Raw genomic sequence first — 20,971 nt, forward strand, 5'->3', positions numbered from 1 at the left:
ACATGGATCTTGAGACTACAAAGAGAGAGAGAGAGAGAGAGAGAGAGAGAGAGAGAGAGAGAGAGAGTGAGTGTCTGGGTGACTCAGTCAGTTAAGCATCTGACTTCAGCTCAGATCATGATCTCATGGTTTGTGGGTTTGAGCCCCGCATTGGGCTCTGTGTGGACAGCTCAGAGCCTGGAGCCTGCCCTCCCCCACTCCCATTCTGTCTGTCTTTCTTTCTCTCTCTCAAAAATAAATAAACATCAAAAAAAAATTTAAAAAGAGAGAAAGAACTGTTAGGTTCTCCCTCAGCTACTTCAATTTCTCATTGTTCCAGCATTAACCATCACCTGACTGCAAATATGGGAGCCAGACTCCTCAGCCAAAATTCTCTTTCCAAATTCCTAACCTATAAAACATGTAAGAGGAAATAAAATGACTGTTATCATTTGAAGCCATTCTTTTTTGTGTGGTGATTTGTTGAACAGCAGTGTGTCCTCAATGATTCCCACCTTCTGGTACTCATACCACTCAGCAGTCTCTTCCCACACTGAACAGGGCCGACCTGACCCCACAGGATAATAGAAAGAGAGGCCTAAGTCCTAGCCCTCTGTGTTGGTTTCCTATCACCGCTGTAACAAATTACCACAAATTTAGTGGCTTAAAACAACATGAATTTCTTGTCTTATAGTCCTGCAGTTCAGAAGTCCAACATGGGTCTCACTGGGCTAAAATTAAGATGTCAGCAGTTCCTTTCTGGACACTCTAGGCAGCATCCATTTCTTTGCCTCTTCCTGCTTTGCCACTCATACTCCTTACTTCATGACCTCCTTCCTCCATCTTCAAAGCCAGCAACATTGCATCTCTCTGTGCCTTTCTGCCATAGTCCCACCTCCCTCTGACACCCTTCTTCACTTTTTTATGTTAAATGTTTATTTTCAAGGGAGGGGAGGGGCAGAGAGAGAAGGGGACACAGAATTTGAAGCAGGCTCCAGGCTCTTCACTGTCAGCACAGAGCCCGACATGGGGCTCGAACCCATGAACTGTGAGATCATGACCTGAGCCTCAGTCCGATGCTCAACAGACTGAGCCAGCCAGGTGCCCCTGCCCTTTTTCACTTTTATAAAAAAAGTTTATTTTGTTTGTAATCTCTACACTCAAGGTGGGGCTCAAACTCACAACCCTGAGATCAAGAGTCTCGTGCTTTTCTGACTGAGCCAGTCATATGCCCCCCACCCCAGCCCATTTTCACTTTAAGGACCCCTGTGATTATATTGGACCCATAGGATAATATTTTAAAACCAGATTAGGGGCGCCTGGAAGGCTCAGTCAGTTCAGCATCTGACTCTTGATTTCAGCTCAGGTCATGATCTCACGGTTCGTGAGATCGAACCCCACATTGGGCTCTAAGCTGAAAGCATGGAGGCTGCTTGGAGTTCTCTCTGTCTCCTTCTCTTTGCCCCTCGTCTGCTCACTTTCTGTCTCTATCTCTCAAAATAAATACACTTTTTAAAAAGTTTATTAAAACCAGCAGATTAATAACCCTAATTCCATCTGTAACCTTAATTCCTGTTTGCCATGGAATCTGACATATCCACCGGTCCCAGGGATTTGAACATGGACATCTTTGGGAGCTGTTATTCTACCACCATGCTGCCTAGAAGAAGAAGAGTGCCTCTGAGAAGGAGCTGCCACAGAGAGAGGAGAGCCATCAGGAAAGTGAAATATCACAGAATCCAGAGAAAGTTCCTGGGAAGGAGTGCTCAACAGTGACTAATACTGTTGAGAGGTCAAGAATGATAAGAACTCAAAAATATCTATTGGAGGGGGACCTGGCTGGCTCAGTAGGAAGAGCATGTGACTCTTGATCTCGCAGTGCAAGTTCGAGCCCCCAACTTTGGGTGCAGAGATTACTAGAAAATATATCCATATATAGATATATACAGATATATCCATTGGATTTAACATCCTGGTGACATCAGCCATCAGTTGTCAAGGGAGTGTTTGGGAGCAGGAGCTAGTTTATGTTGTGCTGGGCTGCAAGGAAGAAGTGAGGAAGTACAGACTGGAAGTGTAAAATCTTCCCAAAAACTTGATTGTGAAGGGAGATTTGTCACTGTTTCTAAAATGGGGAAAGAGAACCGAGTTTCAATGCAGATGAAAAGGAAGAAGAGGTATAGGAGAAATGGGTCATCAATAGATGCCATTATTGCTATGGAAAGAGCACAGCTAGCCTAACGAACAAAGGCTTGTGAAAGAGGGACTGTTGGGTTGATCCAGACTCAGGTTTTCCCACAATAAAACAGAGGTTAGGATAATGTCAAGGGTGTGGCGGTGGTGATGGCGCTGGGAATTTGAAGAAGAGAGAGACTGGTCGGCAGGAGGGGCTGATGAGGCAGGAGGGAATGGTTGAGCAAGCACTGAGGATTGGAGATTATAATGCTAATAGTATCTGAAATAATAATTTCAGGGAAAATGCTGGTTCTTGATCGGACCGCAGTATTCGCTGGATTCCCTGATCCGCTGGTCTCTAGGTCCCGGATGTTCCAGTGCTTCGAACAGAGTCTGGCATAGCCTAAGCGCTATACTGTTAGCCACATTAATATAATTTTTTTTTTTTTTAAACTCGGAGACTCCATTTCCCTTGAGGCGCTGCGGCCGCTCGGACTACTACTCCCATCATGCCTGACAGGCCTTGTGCTCTGTAATTACCCCTAATCCCTAATCTAGTTTTTCAGTCCCAGCATTCCTCCCTGTTTTCCTACTTTGCCAGCACGCCCATCAAGTACTAGGAACAACCAGTGGATCAGGGAGTGCGAGACCAGGCAGGCCAATCGCCCAGTCAGAGGGGCGGGAGAGGGCGTGGCCACATCCTGCCCCGCCCCTGCTCCGTGGCTTGTTCCCTCCGGGCTGGCGCCTCGGGAGGTACCGTAAATCATGGGCGCTACCTGGAAGAACCCTGGATGGGTGCGGCTCGCGCTCTGCCTCGCGGGGTTAGTGCTCTCGCTCTACGCACTGCACGTGAAGGCGGCGCGCGCCCGGGACCAGGATTACCGCGCACTCTGCGACGTGGGCACAGCCATCAGCTGTTCGCGCGTCTTTTCCTCCAGGTGCGAGCGGGAGTGGGAGGCTTGGGGGACTGGGCTGCTTGTCCTAGTGGCCACGTTGCCAAAAGATTCTGGAGCCTGGGATCGGGATCCCTGGGAGCGGACGCATGGGAGCGGGGCTGCTCGAGGGGGCGTTGCCTGGCGAAACTTTGTGTCTGAGTTAGGAGTGTGGGGCCTGGGGCCTGGGGCTGGGGCTACAGATAGTGCCGGGCGCTGGGGTTATTATAGGGAGTAGCACGTAGATCCTAATGCCAAGGAATAACGGTAACCGGGCAGGAGGAGGAATGGGATAGTGTATAGGGACTGATAATGGTCTTGAGGTCTTGGGGATGGCCGTAACAGGATAAGGTGGTTAGGTCTGGCTACGTTTGAGGGCCTGGCTATGCTCGAGGAGGGGAGTGTGTAGCCAGGGAGCTGGAGATTTAGAGGTCCAGGGCAGTAAGATTCTGCAGTGGATTCCCAGTCTCCGGTAACACTATAAAGCCAAGTCAACCCTTCTACCTACCTTGTCATCTTAAGAACTACTGAAGGTCTAGGATGAAAAGAGGGGTGTATGGTGGAGCCATGGCCATGCCTGACCTGGCCTGGGGATAGGATAGGATAGGGGCAGTGACATGGAATCCTGAGCTAGCCTGGAGGCCTTTGAACCTTGGACTCAGGAGGGCATTGGGCGGGGGGGGGGGGGGGGGGAGGGAAAGTACAGCCTGGGTGGCTTTTTGGAAATCACCCCTCCAGGACGCACTGTGTTGGCACTCCTAACCTGAGCCCTCCCCTCCACCAGGTGGGGCCGGGGGTTTGGACTGGTGGAACATGTGCTTGGCCCGGACAGCATCCTCAATCAATCCAATAGCATATTCGGTTGCATCTTCTACACATTACAGCTGTTGTTAGGTGAGTGGCCCCGCCCATTCCCTGCAGGCCCCACCTCCTTTTCCTAACTGGCCCCTTCCCCCTTGGCCAGTCCATTCCCATTCCTTATAATCATGGTGACCCAGACACTTGACAGCAAGCTACTCATCACTGAACACCCTGTGGGCAGGAACTAACAAGTGTTTCACTTGGTTTACTTACTATCAGAGCCAAAAGCGCCCTTAAAGACTTCCTAGGACCCCAGTTTTATGGAAAAGACTCAGAAGTTACTCTCTGGGAGGAATCCAAGGGCTGCTTCTCTTTCATTTCATGTAGAGCTCAGCAGGAAAATTCACTATTTGAGTTCCATGGATCAATGAACAGATAGGAGAACCAAGGCCTTGGTGAGGATCATCAGAGCCTCTCGGTTTGGAGATTCTTCCCCAGCAGCCCCTGATATCTGGGTGGTACCATGAAGTCAAGGCAGTATTCTAGAGGTGGCCAGTCCCTGAAGCCCATGCCTGAGCCTTGTCTGCCTTGCAGGTTGCCTCCGGGCCCGCTGGGCATCTATCCTGCTGGTGCTGAGTTCCCTGGTGTCTCTTGCCGGTTCTGTCTACCTGGCCTGGATCCTATTCTTCGTACTCTATGATTTGTGCATCGTTTGCATCACCACCTATGCCATCAATGTGGGCCTGGTGGTACTCAGCTTCCGGAAGGTCCAGGAACCCCAGGGCAAGGTCAAGGGGCACTGAGCCTTCACCCAAGCCAGGCTGACCTCATGCTCTGCTTTGGCACGTGAGCCTTGCCCAAGGGGGCCCTGTCTGTGTCCTTATAAAAGTCTGCAACCTGACCCCACCATACTCCCACACAGGACAATGGACCAAATGTGCCACACTCTTTCCTCAACCCTAGTGCCTCTGTCTCTCTCCCCAAGGACTGGTTTCCAAAGCTCCTGCCATTGCCCAAGGAGGGAAGGTTCTGAGCAATAAAATTTCTTAAATAAATTAGCTAAGTCTGAGCCATCTGTCTACGAGGAACCCTAGTGTTGAGCCTCCCCCAGTCTTGCCTCCTCTGGAGTGGAAGGATGAGTCAGAGGGAGAGTGGAGGGCCTGCCTGAGAAGGGTGGTTAGTCCCTTCTCCAGCGTGTGGAGTCAGCAAGACCTGGGGCGCCATCGGCCCCTACCCCCAGGAAGCAAGCTGGTGGCTTATCCTTGCTGCCCAACGAGAGCCAAACTTTCTTTCCTGGGAAAGCCAAGCACACACTTGCAAGGGCAAAGTTCTGTCCATGCTTGCTGGGAAGTTCTTCTATGGTCTGACCTTAACCTCGCCAGCTGCCTTATCTACCACCCCCAAGCCAGTCCTGGCAGCCCTGGAGGACCAGGGACATGTTTCGAATATTTTTTATTTTTCATGATATATACTAAGCATTTACATGCCAAGCACTGCTTAAGAATATGACATGTGTTAACTCATAATCTTTATATATCCAGCTGTATGAGGTAGGTACTCTTATCCCTATCTTGATGAGGAAACTGAGGTAGAGAGAGTAAGTAGTTTGCCTAAGATTACACAGCTAGTGCTGGGGAGGGGGTTAGGGAGCCCTCAGGATTTGACTCCACCAGGGCCATCTGGCTCCAGTGTCTATGCTCTTTTTTTTTTTAATTAAAAAGAAAAAAATTTTTTAATGTGTATTTAATTTTTGAAGGAGAAGGAGACAGAGAATGAGCTGGGGAGGGGCAGAGAGAGAGGGAGGCACAGAATCTGAAGCAGGCTCCAGGCTCTGAGCTGTCAGCACAGAGCCCAACGTGGGGCTCAAAATCACAAACTGAGATCATGACCTGAGTCGAAGTTGGACGCTTAACCAACTGATCCACCCAGGCACCCCTCTTTTTTTTTTTTAATGTTTTTAAATGTTTTATGTATTTTTGAGAGAGAGAGAGAGAGAGACAGAGTGCAAGTGCGGTGGGGGGTGATGAGCAGATTTCTCATCACCACAGAGGCAGACACAGAATCCGAAGCTGGCTCCAAGCTCTGATCTGTCAGTACAGAGCCCAGCATGGGGCTCGAACCCACAAACTGTGAGATCATGACCTGAGCCAAAGTCGGATGCCTAACTGACTGAGCCACCCAGGCGCCCCACCAGTGTCTATGCTCTTAACACAGCTGCCTCTGTGTCGGGGTCAGGTTTCCTGAACAGTTGGGGCTGGCCTGAGTTAGAAGTCAGAAAGAGAAAAAGAATGCACACTAAGTGTTCTTCCCTCCTGATTGAGTCTTCCACCACCTGTAAGAAACGTAGGCACCACTGTAACCCTGTTTCCTGGGAAGGCAGCAGAGAGGTGTTGAGATTTGCCAGTCTCATTGCCAGGAAGTAGCAGAGAGCCCCAGCCCTCAATACTCAGCCCTTCACACACTGCCACTGAAGCAAGATGGGAGAAGGTATGTGAAACCCACCTGCACGTGGGCCTGGGGGAGAGGTGGGGAAGCTAAAATAGAGGGACTGGGAGGGTCTGCCCACAGTGCCCTTCCCAGTTCCCAGAGGACAACTTCCATGCTGGGAGCAAGTTTGCTCTATGTTGGACTCTAAGGTTTTTACATTCAACAATTCTGAGTTTTTCAGACAAGGCACATAGGGGCTAATTGTCCAAGGTCACTCACATAGTACATGGGGAAACTGGGATTTGAACCAAGGCAGTCTGGCCATGGCTGAGGCGCAGAGAGGGGTGGTGAATGGCCCGGGGTAACACAGTCACAACCCCAGAGCTAGGAGCTGCTGGCTCCCTTCTGGCACTTGACTCCTAGCCAACTGGGGGGCGGAGCAGAGGTGGAGCTAGGGAGACCCAGGTGGCCTCTCTGAAAACCAGAGTACAGGCGGCAGAGTGGCCTGGAGCAGCATGAAGCAGAGCTGGGGACCAGAGCTGCTCATCCTGGGAGCAGTGGTTCTCATAGAGGGTGAGCCACCCATGTTTGGGTAGGGGAGTGGTATGGTAGGTGTTCAGGGGCCACCCTCTGCCCCAGCAGCCTTGCAGCCTGGTGTGTATGTGAGGGGGCATGCCTAGGGGAGCGATGGTCTGCCTGTGGCGATGTAACCATGTCTGGCTGTGTATCAGAGGAGGTGTATGTGGCCACCTTTGTCAAAGTGGGTGTGATTTTCTTGGGCTAGATTACAATCTATGTCTGCAGTCATTATGCCTGTGTGTGTACCCTGTGCCCGTCTGCCTATCTACTTCCAGAATGACCTTAGGCAAGTTCTGGGGGCCCTTTGGCCTCAGTCTCCCCGTCTCTACATATGTCCCATCTTTCCTAGCCCAGATGTTTCTGTGCCTGTGATGGGGAAGAGGCAGGGTAGGGGATCCTTTGGTAAAGTCTCTGGTGTTTTGTGGAAAGGTGGGGGAGTCTGAGTTGTCAGAACAAGGGTGGGGACTCTCAATCTCTTGGAGCCCTCCCCCACTCAGACATGACGTCGGCCTCTAATCCTTCCTCTTAGGCATTCACGACTGAGGGCACAATTAAGCTAATGCTCTCCACATATACAGGCCGCCTCCCTGACTCAGTGGCGGGGGCTGGAGTTAGGGGATCTGAAGCCTGGAGGAAGTTTGGACTAGTCCCAAGATGAACCCTGGCCCTGCTTCTCAGACTCAGGAGTGCTGAGCACAGCTGAGGGAGGAGAATTAATTACTGAGTGTACGCTCTGAATAGGTTCCAATAAAAGCTGTTTCTTGGCCTCGTATATTTTCATTCTGGGAGGGGCTGGTAAGGTAGCCACACAGTCATAGGCAAGGACCCAGGGCCCATCCCCCCAAACCTATCCCTTCCACCAAGGCTGGGCCATGCAGGTAAGGCTCCCCTAAGTCTCATCTGTGTCTCTCTCTTCCCAGGTCTTCAAGCAGCTCAGCACGGTAAGCTTTGGGGATATGCGGCCAGGGCTTCCTTAGGTCTGGCTTGGGCCTGTGATGAGGGAAGGACAGGGACCTTCTGTCATTCTGATCCACCCCTCTCCACAGTATGTGGGCAGCGTGGCCCTGGCCCCCCTGAGCCTCAGGAGGGCATCACAGCACCTGGTGAGTGGCCCTGGCAAGCCAGTGTGAGGAGGCGGGGGGTCCACATCTGCAGCGGATCCCTGGTGGCAGATACCTGGGTCCTCACTGCTGCCCACTGCTTTGAAAAGTGAGTCATGGCTGGGGTCAGAGTTTCCGACTTTTGGGGGTGGGGTGGGTGATATGTCCTCCAAACTCTGTAAAACTGACTCCTGCCCCTAGAATCACAATGTATCATTTACTGAAAGTGTGCCATGTGCCAGGTACACATTATCAAGTTAAGTTAAGCCTTGGTAGAAGATTTACAAATGAGGAAGCTGAGGTTGGGAGAGGGAAGGACCTTGCTTAAAGCTCTGGGCTGATTTTTGTCCATCTTTCACCTACCTGGTGGTGTCCTGGTTGGTGTCACTGTCCCCCTTTGCATTCAATGCCTTGGCCTTATCCCTCCCCTTCCAGGGCAGCAGTGACAGAACTGAACTCCTGGTCAGTTGTCCTGGGTTCTCTGCAACGTGAGGGGCTGAGCCCAGGGGCCGAGGAGGTGGGGGTGACCGCCCTGCAGCTGCCGAGGGCCTATAACCACTACAGCCAAGGCTCAGACCTGGCCCTGCTCCGGCTCGCCCACCCCATGGCCCGCACACCCCTCTGCTTGCCTCAGTCTACCCATCGCTTTCCTTTTGGGACCTCCTGCTGGGCTACTGGCTGGGATCAGGACACCAATGATGGTAAGTGCTGTCCCAGAATGAATCCCAGAGAGGCACTGTGCTTGCCCAAGGTCACGCAGCCTCAGCTGCCAACCATCCCTGTGCTCAGATTTGTACCCCCCCCCCCCCCACCAACTCCCTTTCTTTTGCCAGCTCCCAGGACTCTACGGAATCTGCGCCTGCGTCTAATCAGCCGCCCCACATGTAACTGTCTCTACAACCGGCTGCACCAGCGGCTGCTGGCCAGCCCAGCTCGGCCTGGGATGCTGTGTGGGGGCGCCCAGCCTGGGGTGCAGGGGCCCTGTCAGGTCTGATGGGGAAGATGAGAAGGGAGCAGAAGGGGAGGAGGCCTAGCCCCGAGCTGGGTGCTTGATCCACAGGGAGGGTGGACCTGCTGCTGTTAGAGGGTGTCTGTCCATGGCTGGGGCTGAAGTGTCTATACTTGACTCCTTTTCCCGGCTCCAGGGAGATTCTGGGGGCCCCGTGCTGTGCCGTGAGCCTGATGGACATTGGGTTCAGGCTGGGATCATCAGCTTTGCATCAAGCTGTGCCCAAGAAGACACTCCTGTGCTGCTGACCAACATGGCTGCTCATAGCTCCTGGCTGCAGGCTCGAGCTCAGGGGGCAGCCTTCCTGTCCCAGAACCCAGAGACCCCAGAGATCAGTGATGAGGACAGCTGTGTAGGTATGAGCAGGGGATGTTAGGAGTGGGACGTGTTCTGGGCAGCAGACAGAAGCACAGTGAAGCAAGTTTCAGCTCAGAACAGAGAATTGGTACAAGGCAGTCACACATTGCTGGGGGCTAACTAGGGGGGGCATTTAAGGCCCCTTTCAGCCTCTAAGATGGGAACCATTCCATTTAAGGGCTGAAGGGGCAAAGATACTTCAGAACTTTGTGCATTTAAAAAAATTTTTTTAATGTTTATTTTTGAGTGAGACACGAGAGTGTGAGTGGGAGAGAGTCAGAGAGAGAGGGAGACACAGAATCCGAAACAGGCTCCAGGCTCCAAGCTATCAACACAGAGCCTGATGCGGGGCTTGAACTCACAAACGGTGAGATCATACCTGAGCTGAAGTCAGATGCTTAACCGACCGTACCACCCCGGCACCCCTAGAACTTTGTGTATTTAGAGTTTAGGTATGAAGAGGGATCTCTGAGATCTGATTGAAGGTTGTGGGGGTAAGCTGCAAGTTTCCAAGCAGGGACCCAGTGAGAATGGACAGGGAAGGCTCCCGCTCAGGATTCTGGCATTAAGTAACTAACATGTAAATGGCATGCAAAACTATTCCTGGAACGAAGTTGTATCTTGATGGTTAAGAGAAGTACTAGTGAGCCAGGAATTCTGGGGCCAGTCCAAGCCCGGAGGGGCACAGACAGAGAATGATGAGCAGGGCCACTCCCATGAGGCTAGACCATCAGGGTTTAAAAGCTTAGGCCCTCCCTGGTTTTTGAGACTTAAGTTGGCTACCTGCCTGTGGTTACTGAGCTAGAAAGTCACTTAACCTTTCTGGAACTTTGGTTACTTTGGTAATGAGGGTAACAAAATCCAACTTAAGAGGATTTTGTGAGGATTTGATAGTACGTGGGAAGCGCTTAGCACAGGCCAGGCATGCGGTGAGCACTTAGCAAGAAGGCAGATGATGTAATCTGTCTGTTCCAGCCTGTGGATCCTTGAGGAGAGGAGGTCCCCAGGCAGGAGCCCCCTCCCCATGGCCCTGGGATGCCAGGCTGAAGCACCAGGGGAAGCTGGCCTGTGGTGGAGCCCTGGTGTCAGAGGAGGTAGTGCTGACTGCTGCCCACTGCTTCATTGGGTGAGCCATGTCTCTCTTGCCTTCATGCCCACGCCTTCGCTGGCAGGCCTGCCACTCGATGCTGTCAATGATGCCTCTCTGCACAGGCGCCAGACCCCAGAGGAATGGAGCATAGGGCTGGGGACCGGACCAGAGGAACGGGGCCTGAAGCAGCTCATCCTACATGGGGCTTATACCCACCCAGAGGGGGGCTACGATGTGGCACTCCTGCTGCTGGCCCAACCTGTGACACTGGGCCCCAGCCTTCGGCCCCTCTGCCTGCCATATGCCGACCACCACCTGCCTGATGGGGAACGTGGCTGGGTCCTGGGGCTGCCCCACCAAGAAGCAGGTATGTAGGACAGGCCCATCAGCAGCTGTCCATCCATCCTAGAGGCTGTCGGGGCAGCTGGGTCTTTTCCCTTGCCCTATAGGTGCCAGCTCCCCTCAGACAGTGCCTGTGACCCTCTTGGGACCCAGGGCCTGCAGCCGGCTGCATACAGCTCTTGGGAGCGACAGTATCCCCATTCTGCCAGGAATGGTGTGTACCAGTGTTGTGGGTGAGCCGCCCCACTGTGAGGTGAGCCCCCCCACTGTGAGGTGAGCCCCAGTCCTCCAAACCTTACTCCACAGACCCCTGGCATCTTTATCCTGTAACTCACAGACCTGCCAGGCTTGGCCTCCAGACCCGCCTCTCACTTGAAATTGGGCCTTTCTGCCAACTGGCTCCCAAAGAGCCAGAGCCTCATCCCGGCCCCAAGCCCCTTCTGCCCCCACAGCTGCCTAGGGAAAAGAGGAAGTCACCCAGTGTCACCTGACTCCTGACAGGGCCTGTCTGGGGCACCACTGGTGCACGAGGTGAGGGGCACATGGTTCCTGGCTGGGCTACACAGCTTTGGAGATGCCTGCCAAGGCCCTGCAAGGCCTGCAGTCTTCACGGCACTTCCCGCCTATGAGAACTGGGTCAGCAGTTTGGACTGGCAGGTCTATTTTGCTGAGGAGCCAGAACCCGAGGCAGAGACTGGAAGCTGCTTGGCTAACATGAGTACGTGGCCCTGGGGCCTCCCTGCTAACACTTCCCTCTCCAGACCCATTCTCTCTCAATCCAGGGAAAGATCTGTTCTGACCCAACCTCTTGCTGCCCTGGGTGGGGTAGTGGACATAATTCTGGTTCCTCATCATTGTGACTTGGAGCAGGCCTCAACTTCTTCAAACCTCAGTTTTCTCATCTGTCATAGGGGTTAAAGTAGCACCTTCTTCCTCTTCCTTCCAGGGAGGGAAGAAAAGTTTTGAGGATGAGGCCAACCCCACCCTCCTTCCTCTTCCTGACAGGCAAACCAGCTGGCTGTTGACAGGTGGCTCTGGGATGCTGCAGACGCAGTGAGACAATTCCTGCATCACTGCCCCTGTACCTCTCCCATTCCCCCCACCCACGCATGATTCCAGGCACTGGGGCAGGCCCAGCAGCCCTGTGGGCTCTGGGAAGGAGCACACCTGGACCGGCAACTGCCCTTAATCCCCACCCTGCAGGCCAGGGAGATGTCGCCTGTGGATGCTTCCCTACGCCCAGCTCCGCCGTCCAACGCAGGCGTCCCCAGCCTTCCCTAGTCTTCCTCCCCTCAGATATGATCACACCAGCCGCTTACTTTGAAATTTTCTTTTTTTGGGGGGGAGCAATTTTCCTTTTTTTTAAACTTAAATAAATTGTTACAAAATAGACTTTAGAAAATAAGTTACAAATTGTAGCAAAAGGCTCCCCTTCCATAGGCAACATTCCCACCTGTGGCTCTCTGAATCCACCTCTCCCTCTTGTTGGAATCTGGCTGGTGACAGCGGCCCCACATTGTGGCAGAGCCTGGCACCGGGCTTCTTGCAGGGCTGGTCATAGGGAAGAGCATAATGACAAAGGCTGGGGAAAGGAGAGCCTTCAAGGACAGGGATATGAGGAACACCTTACCCCTTCCATGGGCAAGAGGCCAGATCTGGGTCCTCTTCACAGCAGGAGAGGGAAATAAGAGATGGGGATGCCTAACTACTCCTGAGCAAAACATGGAGATCAAGCCTTTCCCTACAACCCGCCCACCCCACCCCGCCCGTATTCTGATCTTTGGAGACTTGAAGTTCAGAGGGAGAAGCTGAGGTCTGCAGGCCACTGGGGTGAAGGATCCAGAAGTGGGGTCGTGGGGGTAGGTGGAGGGGGCAAGGACAGGTCCCGTCTGCCTGCTGCTGGTGCCTTTGGGGCTCCTGGGGAGAAAGAGAGGAGGTCACTGACTGAGGCCGGCAAACCCCACACAGCTTGCACCCCCTCCCTAGCCTGCAGGCCATTCTGCTGCTACCCCCAACCCCAGAGGCCTGCATGTAAACTAATGATTTTTCCAGGCCTAACTGGCTCCTCACTCATTCCCTTGAGGTCACAAGAAATCTTTTATCCTGAAAGCCATCTTGTCAGCTCTCTCACGATACTCTCACCCACCATCCCCTCCTTCCCTGATCATTTCTGGTCAAGGGCCCGCCATCTTGGGGATACCCACCCTTGGTTGCCACTAAATGGAATAGATCTTGGGAGAAGGCCTACAGATCTCTAGAGGAGGCAGAGGACATGAGCCCAGGGCTCAAGAACAGACTGAGGAAACAGGCTGCCCCACTCCCACACAGCCTCATCCTTCAGTCGGGCTGGGTGGAGTGACTTTCCATGGAAATTCCCCCTGATAGAGGATGGGAGATAGGGGCTAATGACTGTTGTTGCCTCAGCTGGGCCTGGCTTCAAAGAAACAATTATCTGTGACTCAATCCTCCAGTTAAAGGTGTGCTGGAGGGAATGGGGGTATGCAGGTGGAAAAAGTGGTTTGGTTGGCTCCTAAAAAGGAGATGCACAGCAGAGAGAAGAAAGGGTAAAGGGTTCAATATAGGGAAGAGACATGAGGCAGTATCAGTACCTAAGGACCAAAGGTCTAGTTTCCAAGAAGAGAGGAGGGGGACCAGAGACAAAATTCAGAGAAAGAGGGACAGGGAGCTGGGGGCCAACCAGTGACCAGTTTCCCTGGCCAGGTCAGCACAAAACACAAAGCAGTCCAATCTGGGGGTGCCTCCCAACCCCATTCTTCACCCTCTTGCTCCCTGCCTACTTAGGGAAAGAGCACCACCTAGGCCATTTTTCTCTGGAAATCATTCCTTTACTGGCTGGATCAGGAGTTTCCAGATATAGTAGACACATGGCTGCCTCCCCTCCCCAAACAAAAAGCCCATTCTTCTTTGGTTCCTGCACGGCAACTGCCTCTGCCCCTGCCCACAACCACCCCCTCCCCCCAGCCCACTGTCCAACCCACCATGCTGTTTACCTGACCCAGGAGTTCTGATCTCTGCCCTCACCAGGCAGCATCCTCAGACCAGTTTCCTCCATATCCAATTCCCCACCCTCCACTCCTGCACAACTTCTTGGAAACCATGTGACCCTCTCCTCTCACTCCTTGCCCCCCCACCCCCACTCTGCCCACCTACTCTGGAGCCCTTCTGTCCCCTGCCCAAGCCATTCATGTCCCCGTACCAGAGCTGGCCACTGTCCATTCCTCCTGGTGCTGCTGCTGGTGCTGCTGGAAGCTGATTCGGCGGCGGAAGTGGCGGGGACAATGAGGGCAGGTGAAGGGCCCTTCCCGGGGTGCATGGACTCGTCCATGACCCTCCAGCCGGGCAGCTGTCCGGAAGGCCTTGCCACAGATGCTACAGCGGTGGCGCTTAGGGTCTGTGTGGGTCCTGCCATGGTTCTTAAGGGACAGCAGGTTGGGTAGAAGTTTGGGGCAGAGGGAACAGGGATAGAGTCCAGTGGTGTGGGCCTTCTGATGGTTCAGCAGGCTACCGGCATGGCGGTAGGAACGCCCACACTGGGCACAACGGAAGGGCCGTTCCTCGTCTTCAGCCACTGTGGACTTTACTCCTTGCCCCCCATTAGCACTCCCAGTATTGTCTCCTGGGGTCCTGGGGGGTTCTGATGGGGCCTTTTGGATTTCCCCTTGGCCAGGGAGATCCACCTCATCCTTCACAGCCCCACCTTCAGGACCTCTGGCCTCCTCTCTCAGGGGTGGCATCTGACTGAGGCCGCTGGCATGTGTGTGTAGGTGGCTGGCTAGTTCATGATGGGACTGAAAGGCCATACCACACTCAGGGCAGGCAAAGGTCTGGGCATCTATGTGGTTGTGGCTGTGGGTCTTAGTGACCACAGGATTCAAGAACTCCTTGGAGCAGAGCAGGCAATAGTGGCGGTCTGTCTTGGAAGGGCTATGGCAGTTCAAAGGGTCTTCCGAGTGGCAGTAGGTCTTGCCACAGTGGCTGCAGGAAAAGGTGTGACTCTCTTGACGGAGCTCAGGTCGGCTGTCTCCATCGTCCCAGCTATCCACTGGACTCAGACTAGGTCCATTGGACTGGCTGTTGCCAAGGTGGCAAGGACTCTTGGGGATGCTGTTCCCTGACTCACCTTCTGGCTTGGTCAGTATATGACCCTGAGGAACCCAATCTCCACCATGATCCACTGGTCCCCCATCTCCTTGCCTCCCTTCTGCATTCCCCATGTCCCAGGATACCAGTTCTGTGGCTTCTGAACCTGTTGCCCTGATGGGGCTCAGACTCTGCCCCCCCAGCCTCCTGGCTCCATCCTCCAGCTGGAGAACTGACTCAGTACCACCTGATGTGTCCTCTAGTCCCTGGTCATTAGCCAGGTTCCCCTCACTGCCCTCTGTGCCATTTGGACCTCTCGGACCACTTTTGGTATCCTCATGCTCTCGCAGGTGCTGCTCCAAAGATCCCCGGCCAGGGAAGCCTCGGCCACAGAGGGCACAGCGCACAGCTGCTCGCCGAGATAGCCCTGCTCGCCGCCGCCGGCTCTCTGAGTGCAGCCTCTGGTGGTCCTTTAGGGCCATGCTGTTGGAGTAGGTCTTGGGGCAGGTGGGACAGCTGTATTGGCCCGTGTCGTGGCTGCGCCGGTGGTTTAGGAGGCTGCCAGCATGGCGGTAGGTCCGTCCACACTGCCCACACCGGAAGGGCCGATCTTCCCGAATCAGCTTCCGAGTGCCCCCGCTCCCACCCCGCTCAACATGCACCCGCTGGTGGCTGGCCAGCTGTTTCCGCAGGCGGAAGGCCTTCCCACATTCGCTGCAGCGGAAACGCCGGGGATCTGCATGGATGCGCCGGTGGTTTTTGAGAGACATGAGGTTTGAGAAGCCTTTGGAGCAGGCCTGGCAGCCAAAGTGTCCAGTCTGGTGGCTCTGCCGGTGATTGATGAGGCTGCCAGCATGCTTGTACGACCGGCCGCACACCTCACAGCTGAAGGGCCGCTCAGAGCTGGCCTCAGTCTGGCAGCTCTTCTCTGCAGTCTCCAACCTTGGCTCCACCTCCTCCCCCTTCACAGCGGCCTCCTCCCACTCCTCCTCTTTCACCCTTGCCACCTCCTCCAAGGGTTCCACTTTAAGTTCCTCCTGAAACTTTCCCACATCTGCCTGCCCCAGCCCTTCTTCTGCCATGTTCTGGGGCTCGCTGCTGCCTCCTGCCTCTGGCACGGGCCCCACTTGGGGCTCAGAGCCTTTGCAGCGGGGGTGGTTTCGTAGATGATTACGGTAGGCAGCCAGGTTGGGGTAGCAGCGGGAGCAGACAGGGCAGATGAAATCTCCAGTCTGATGGATCTTGCGGTGGTTCACCAGGCTGCCCCCATGGCGGTAGGTCTTGCCACACTGGTTGCAGCGGAAGGGGCGGGGTTGGGCCTCCAGCGAACTTTCCCCACCTTGCATGCAAAGGTTGTCTACAACCATGGCACCTACTCCCTCTCCAGACTTTGTGTCCCCACCCTCCCCAGAGAGGCAGGCCACTGTGTCCTCAAAGACATGGTCATGGTCTGCAACCCTTCCCATAGCATCACCTGACTCTAAGTGGCTGGGAGACTTGTCTATGGTGTTCCCAGAACTCTGACTTTGGTGGTGACGCTCCAAGCTCCCTAGGTCATCATAGGTCTGACCACAGCAGCCACAGATGTGCCCATAGCCAGCTCCATCCAGTGCCTCCACCTCCCGCTGCAGCTGATTCAACAGCTCTGCTTCTGAGAGCTGCAGTGGAGGGCTACGGGTGGAGGCTGCCCCTGATGCTCCTTCCTCTTCCCCCTCCTCCTCTGAACCCTCAGTCATGCCAGAGGAGTCATGAGCTTGGCGCCGGTGAAGCCTGTAACCGGCCCGTCCTGGGAAGATCATGCCACAAAGGCAGCAGAGGAAAGGCTGTGCAGGGGCTGCCTCCCCGGGCCCATGGTTCTGGAAGTGGCTGCGCAGGGCAGGCAGTGAGTCAAACTCCTTCGGGCAGAGAGAGCACTGATAGATGCCTGGGGGGTGGCAGGGCCTATGGCTCAGCAGGCCAGTGACATGAGGGAAAGAATGCCCACAGTCAGAACACGTGTGGGAGACCTCAGCCGGCCAGCTAGTGACAGCTTCAGGAGAGTGGCAAGAGGAGCTGGGCTGGTCAGTGGCTAGTTTCTGGTCTTCACCCACCCCACTGAGATCATCACAGAAGCGAGTCCCATTGCTTTCCTCATCATCTGGGATGTCCAAGTTGTCAAGGAAACAAGCCTCCTTCTTTTCCAGTCCTTCCTCAGTACCTCTGCTCTCTTTATCACCCTGGAAACAGGCCTCATCCCTCTCAAGCCCACATCTATCCCTTTCAGTGTCAGCCTGCAAACAGCCCCCATCACTTTCCAAGTTGCCTTGGGCTACATTAGGACTTCCCCCTGAAGGGTCTTGCGGACAGTCCAGGCCCTTTCTGTTTTCCACCAACTCCTGGGCCCAGCTCCCACCAGATGGGATTTTGGCTTCTCCCCCACTGCCAGCACTGCTAGCTCGCCTCCGGTGCTGCTTGCTCCACCGCCCACTGTGGCGTCGCAAATGGTTCTTCATGGCGGCCATAGTGTGGAAGTGCTTGGCACAGGCCCCACAACTGAAGTCCCCCGTCTGGTGGGTCTGCCTGTGGTTGATAAGGCTGCCTGAGTGACGATAGCTCTTTCCACAATCTTGGCATGCGAAAGCCCGAGGAGGGGACACCCTAGTCTCTGTCTTGCTGTCTTCCCTTTCCCCATGGGTCCGGCCATGAAGTTCAAGGCTCTCAGCGTCTTCAAAGAGCATCCCACACATGCTACATATCTGTGGTGCTGTCCTATCAGCTGCTGGGGGGACATCAGTGGTCTCCTCTTTGTGTTTGCACCCATGCCCCTGATCAGTGGGTGGGGCTGCCTCTGCTTCCATGGGGTCAGGCGGGAGCTCTACCTTGAGGTGGCTGGGGGGACCCTCAGCCCCTGGGCCTGCGCTGCGGCGAGCAGCTTTGCAATGTACCCGCACATGGTTCCGCAGGGCCATAAGGTTAGGATACTTGCGGGGACAGAGTGAGCACTGGTACTCTCCTGTCCGATGGCTGTGGCGGTGGTTCACCAGGCTCCCCCGGTGGCGGTAAGCCCGACCACACTCATCACACTTATAGGGGCGGTGGTCCAGGGTGGTGGTGGGGACCTCTTCATCTTTGTGGGTGGTATCAGCCAGATGCAGGGGAGCTGGTGGCACTGATGGCTGCCCGTCCTCCCCAGCTCCTTGCCGGGGTCTGTGATGAGCCCGCACATGGTTTTTGAGGGCAGCTGCATTGAACAGCTGCTTGGAACAGATGGAGCAGGGGTAGACACCAGTCTGGTGGCTCTTGCGATGGTTGATGAGGCTCCCAGCATGGCGGTAAGTACGGCCACAGTCTCCACAACGGAAAGGCCGATACTCCTCTAGGCCACTGTCCTCTAGCTCCCCAGAGGTGCTGAGCTCCCCAGAGCAGTTCAGCGTCTGTGTACTAGGGAGCTGATCCTGGCTGCTCTCATCTGTGTGCCCGTTGGTGGTGGGCATCTCTTTCTCTTCCCATAGCCGCTCTTGCCTTTCACCCTCATGGGACTGTTGGTGTTCCAGCAGCTCTCGGGGGATCCTAAAGGCACGGGGACAGTGGGGACACTGGTAAGGCTGATACTGGGCATGGAGTCGGGAGTGGTTCTTCAGAGCCATGCGGTTAGAGAACTCTTTGAAGCAGATGGCACAAGGGTAGATGCCCAAGGTGTGGCTCTGGCGGTGGTTCGTGAGGCTCCCAGCATGCTTGTATGTCTTGCCACATTGACTGCACTTGTACCGCCGTTCTTCCTCAGCAGGAGGGGACTGAGTGGGCTCCTGGCCCCCTGTGAAATTCACTACCGATTCAGCCAAATACTGTTCCAAATTGCTAAGGAGGGTGCTGGCTGGGGTGGGGAGCGGGGTGGCTCTGGTAGAATTGGTAGTGGGCCCCCAGCGCTCTGCACCCTCCTCTGAATCTGGCTGGCTTTCCCAGCCTTCTCTTTGTCGGGTGGGTGGATCTTCCCAAGTGCTCAAAGCTGCCCTGGGGTCAGGCCCAGACTCACAGCCAAAGGTCTCTTCCTCATGTTTCTTCTGGCTTGTCCAGCTTTCCCCAGGGCTGAGCCTGTGGTCCCTGGAGTCAGAGGATGCTGTCTCCCCTTGAAGATGTGGAATGACTTCCTTGGAGCGGGGAGGCCGGCGCCTACGGCGGCCCTCCGGAGCATGAGTCCTCATGTGGCTCTTGAGGGCCACGGGATTGGTAAAGTCCTTGCCACAGGTGGTACAGGGGAAAAGTCCAGTCTCGTGGGTCCGGCGGTGGTTGACCAAGCTCCCTGGGTGACGGTAGCCCCGCCCACACTGCTGACAGCGGTAGGGCCGAGGGATGCTGTCTGCCTCCTCACTGTCCTGCTTGGAAGATGGATGGAGCAGCTCGCGGTGCCGGGACAGTTCCGGAAGACTAGGAAAGTGGCGCTGACAGTCAGAGCAGCTGAGTGAGGTGGGCACGTCCTCCATGGGGCAGTGTGGCAGAAACCTGGAGGTTCAGGAAGAGCAGGCAGGTGGCAGCAGCATCTTCCTCTGGTGGAGGGGCCAAGGCCTAGGAAGAGGGGGTGGTGGTCAGAAGGAAGACCTGAATTAACTTTGCCTCTTGGCTCTATAAGCAGCAAGATCATCAGAGGTCACAGAAATGTTCCCCAAGCAGTAATGCCCAGGAACTTGCTTTCTCTTGGATTTAAGGCCTCCTGCACATAAGCTCCCCAAATATGAGAGCTCCCCTAGGCCTAACTCATCCTAGAGGTATAGATAAGAAAACGAAAGTCTAGAGGGATGCAACCTACCACAGACCTACCAACCTACCTCTGTTCATCAGACCAAATCCACAAAATCTAACCTTCTCCTCTCTATAATTCTGGAACAACCAACCAACCTACCTCCTGTGACATATTAAAAGGAAACCTAAAACTTTTCTAGGACCTTCAATGTGAGAAGTTTAATTCTCTCTCCTTGATCCCTCAGCTAAACAGAGTAGCCTAGAGACACTGAAAAGCAGCCTTTTTCTCCAGTTGACAGCTGAGGATGTGAGAGGTGGGGGCTTAAAGCCCTCTTCAGAGAATGGGCTGGCCTGTTCCCTCACCTCCCCTATTCCTTTCAGGGTCACAAAGTCTCTTTTCTAAAAGACTCTCTTGGCCACTTCCTTCACCTACTTCCCCTGAGTCCAAATCATCTTCTATCTTGGAAATTCCAACCCATTTCTGGTTGCTCTTCACCCCCTACCTTTTTTCTTTCCTACACCTCCTCACTATACCCTCACCATCCCTTCTTATTTTTTCTATCTTCTCTCAAAATACTTATGACAACAACGCATGCTGAGCATTACCATGTGCGGAGCACTGTGCTAAGTAAAGAACGTTCGTTGTGTCACTTAATCCTCACAACACCCTGCAGTGCCTCCTTAGTCCAGTTTACACAGAAGCAAACCCACTGACTCAGGCAATTTTTTTTTCCAAAGCCCTTACTCTTCCCATAGTAGGCCCCCATGTCTCCTGTATCACATTGGCCTTCGCTGACTCTTGATTCTTCACTCCCATGGGATCCCTGTATGTACAACTCATATCTCCGGATCTAAAGCCCCTCCAAACCTGCTCCTCGACTTCTCAACTCACAAAGCCCCTTCGCTTGAGCCCCTTCTCCTGATCAACCACCAACCAGGTCTTCTCGCCTCACTCATCTCCTCGGCCAATTTCTTCTCAGGACCCCTACCTCACTCGGGTGGCCCCTTTTCGTTCCCGCCGCGGATGAGTCCGTTGGGGACCGCGAACGGGAGCGCGCCTGCGCACTGGGACCCTCACCCTAACTGCAGCCGCGCGCCCCAAGGGGTGGCTGTGGGGGGGCTCTCGCGCTCCCACAGACGCACACTCCGCCAGGGCTCCTGGGAGGTGGGAAGGGAGGGGAAAAGGGAAAGGGGAAAACGGAGAAGGAAGGAGGTAGAGGAAAGAAGGCGCAGCTGGCTCGAGCCAGGAGTCTACCCCCAGCTCCGCGGACACTTCCTATTGTTACTAGGAAACAGGAAGTGTCCTAGCCGCAAAAGGTTCCCCCCGAAACCTCTGCCTGGAGAACACTTCCTGTGCCGCCTC

At 54.5% G+C, this 20,971-nt stretch overlaps 3 protein-coding genes across 6 annotated transcripts; 2 read left to right on the plus strand and 1 right to left on the minus strand.

Moving 5' to 3' along the window:
- The first annotated feature begins 2,793 nt into the window (after positions 1-2,793).
- VKORC1 (vitamin K epoxide reductase complex subunit 1) lies at positions 2,794-4,945 on the plus strand. Of its 2 annotated transcripts, XM_060649060.1 has the most exons (3): positions 2,844-3,092; positions 3,871-3,980; positions 4,482-4,945. In XM_060649060.1, the coding sequence occupies exons 1-3, from the start codon at positions 2,920-2,922 to the stop codon at positions 4,688-4,690; spliced, it is 492 nt and encodes a 163-aa protein (XP_060505043.1). In that variant the 5' UTR covers positions 2,844-2,919; the 3' UTR covers positions 4,691-4,945. The 2 variants fall into 2 exon arrangements, with proteins under 2 accessions (XP_060505044.1, XP_060505043.1); XM_060649061.2 differs by lacking the exon at positions 3,871-3,980 and having other exon boundaries at positions 2,794-3,092.
- A 1,438-nt stretch (positions 4,946-6,383) lies between these two features.
- On the plus strand, positions 6,384-12,035 carry PRSS53 (serine protease 53). Of its 2 annotated transcripts, XM_078439808.2 has the most exons (11): positions 6,384-6,887; positions 7,814-7,834; positions 7,940-8,102; positions 8,429-8,694; positions 8,827-8,981; positions 9,139-9,358; positions 10,335-10,485; positions 10,572-10,816; positions 10,899-11,044; positions 11,293-11,509; positions 11,797-12,035. In XM_078439808.2, the coding sequence occupies exons 1-11, from the start codon at positions 6,830-6,832 to the stop codon at positions 11,814-11,816; spliced, it is 1,662 nt and encodes a 553-aa protein (XP_078295934.1). In that variant the 5' UTR covers positions 6,384-6,829; the 3' UTR covers positions 11,817-12,035. The 2 variants fall into 2 exon arrangements, with proteins under 2 accessions (XP_078295934.1, XP_078295932.1); XM_078439806.2 differs by having other exon boundaries at positions 7,814-8,102.
- Positions 12,036-12,106: 71 nt separating this feature from the next.
- Positions 12,107-20,813, minus strand: ZNF646 (zinc finger protein 646). 2 transcript variants are annotated; one of them, XM_060649028.3, is made up of 3 exons: positions 20,687-20,813; positions 14,009-19,434; positions 12,107-12,708 (listed from the first exon to the last, which is right to left on the minus strand). In XM_060649028.3, exons 2-3 carry the CDS (start codon positions 19,350-19,352, stop codon positions 12,587-12,589), a joined length of 5,466 nt encoding a protein of 1,821 aa, XP_060505011.1. In that variant the 5' UTR covers positions 19,353-19,434; positions 20,687-20,813; the 3' UTR covers positions 12,107-12,586. The 2 variants fall into 2 exon arrangements, with proteins under 2 accessions (XP_060505011.1, XP_060505010.1); XM_060649027.3 differs by having other exon boundaries at positions 20,598-20,813.
- Positions 20,814-20,971: the final 158 nt, after the last annotated feature.

This window comes from Panthera onca, chromosome E3 (assembly GCF_046562875.1).
Source record: "Panthera onca isolate mPanOnc1 chromosome E3, mPanOnc1 haplotype 2, whole genome shotgun sequence".
Taxonomy (NCBI): domain Eukaryota; kingdom Metazoa; phylum Chordata; class Mammalia; order Carnivora; family Felidae; genus Panthera; species Panthera onca.

What these genes read in the sequence shown, in the direction of transcription:
- VKORC1 (XM_060649060.1), top strand. Translation starts at nt 2,920, where the DNA reads ATGGGCGCTACCTGGAAGAACCCTGGATGGGTGCGGCTCGCGCTCTGC. An exon ending in TCGCGCGTCTTTTCCTCCAG is followed by an intron (nt 3,093 to 3,870) that starts GTGCGAGCGGGA and finishes CCCCTCCACCAG; the next exon opens with GTGGGGCCGGGGGTTTGGAC. An exon ending in CACATTACAGCTGTTGTTAG is followed by an intron (nt 3,981 to 4,481) that starts GTGAGTGGCCCC and finishes TCTGCCTTGCAG; the next exon opens with GTTGCCTCCGGGCCCGCTGG.
- PRSS53 (XM_078439806.2), top strand. Translation starts at nt 6,830, where the DNA reads ATGAAGCAGAGCTGGGGACCAGAGCTGCTCATCCTGGGAGCAGTGGTT. An exon ending in AGCAGTGGTTCTCATAGAGG is followed by an intron (nt 6,888 to 7,813) that starts GTGAGCCACCCA and finishes CTCTCTTCCCAG; the next exon opens with GTCTTCAAGCAGCTCAGCAC. An exon ending in GTGAGCCGCCCCACTGTGAG is followed by an intron (nt 11,045 to 11,292) that starts GTGAGCCCCCCC and finishes GACTCCTGACAG; the next exon opens with GGCCTGTCTGGGGCACCACT.
- ZNF646 (XM_060649028.3), bottom strand. Translation starts at nt 19,352, where the DNA reads ATGGAGGACGTGCCCACCTCACTCAGCTGCTCTGACTGTCAGCGCCAC. An exon ending in ATGGACAGTGGCCAGCTCTG is followed by an intron (nt 12,709 to 14,008) that starts GTACGGGGACAT and finishes CTTTCTCCCCAG; the next exon opens with GAGCCCCAAAGGCACCAGCA.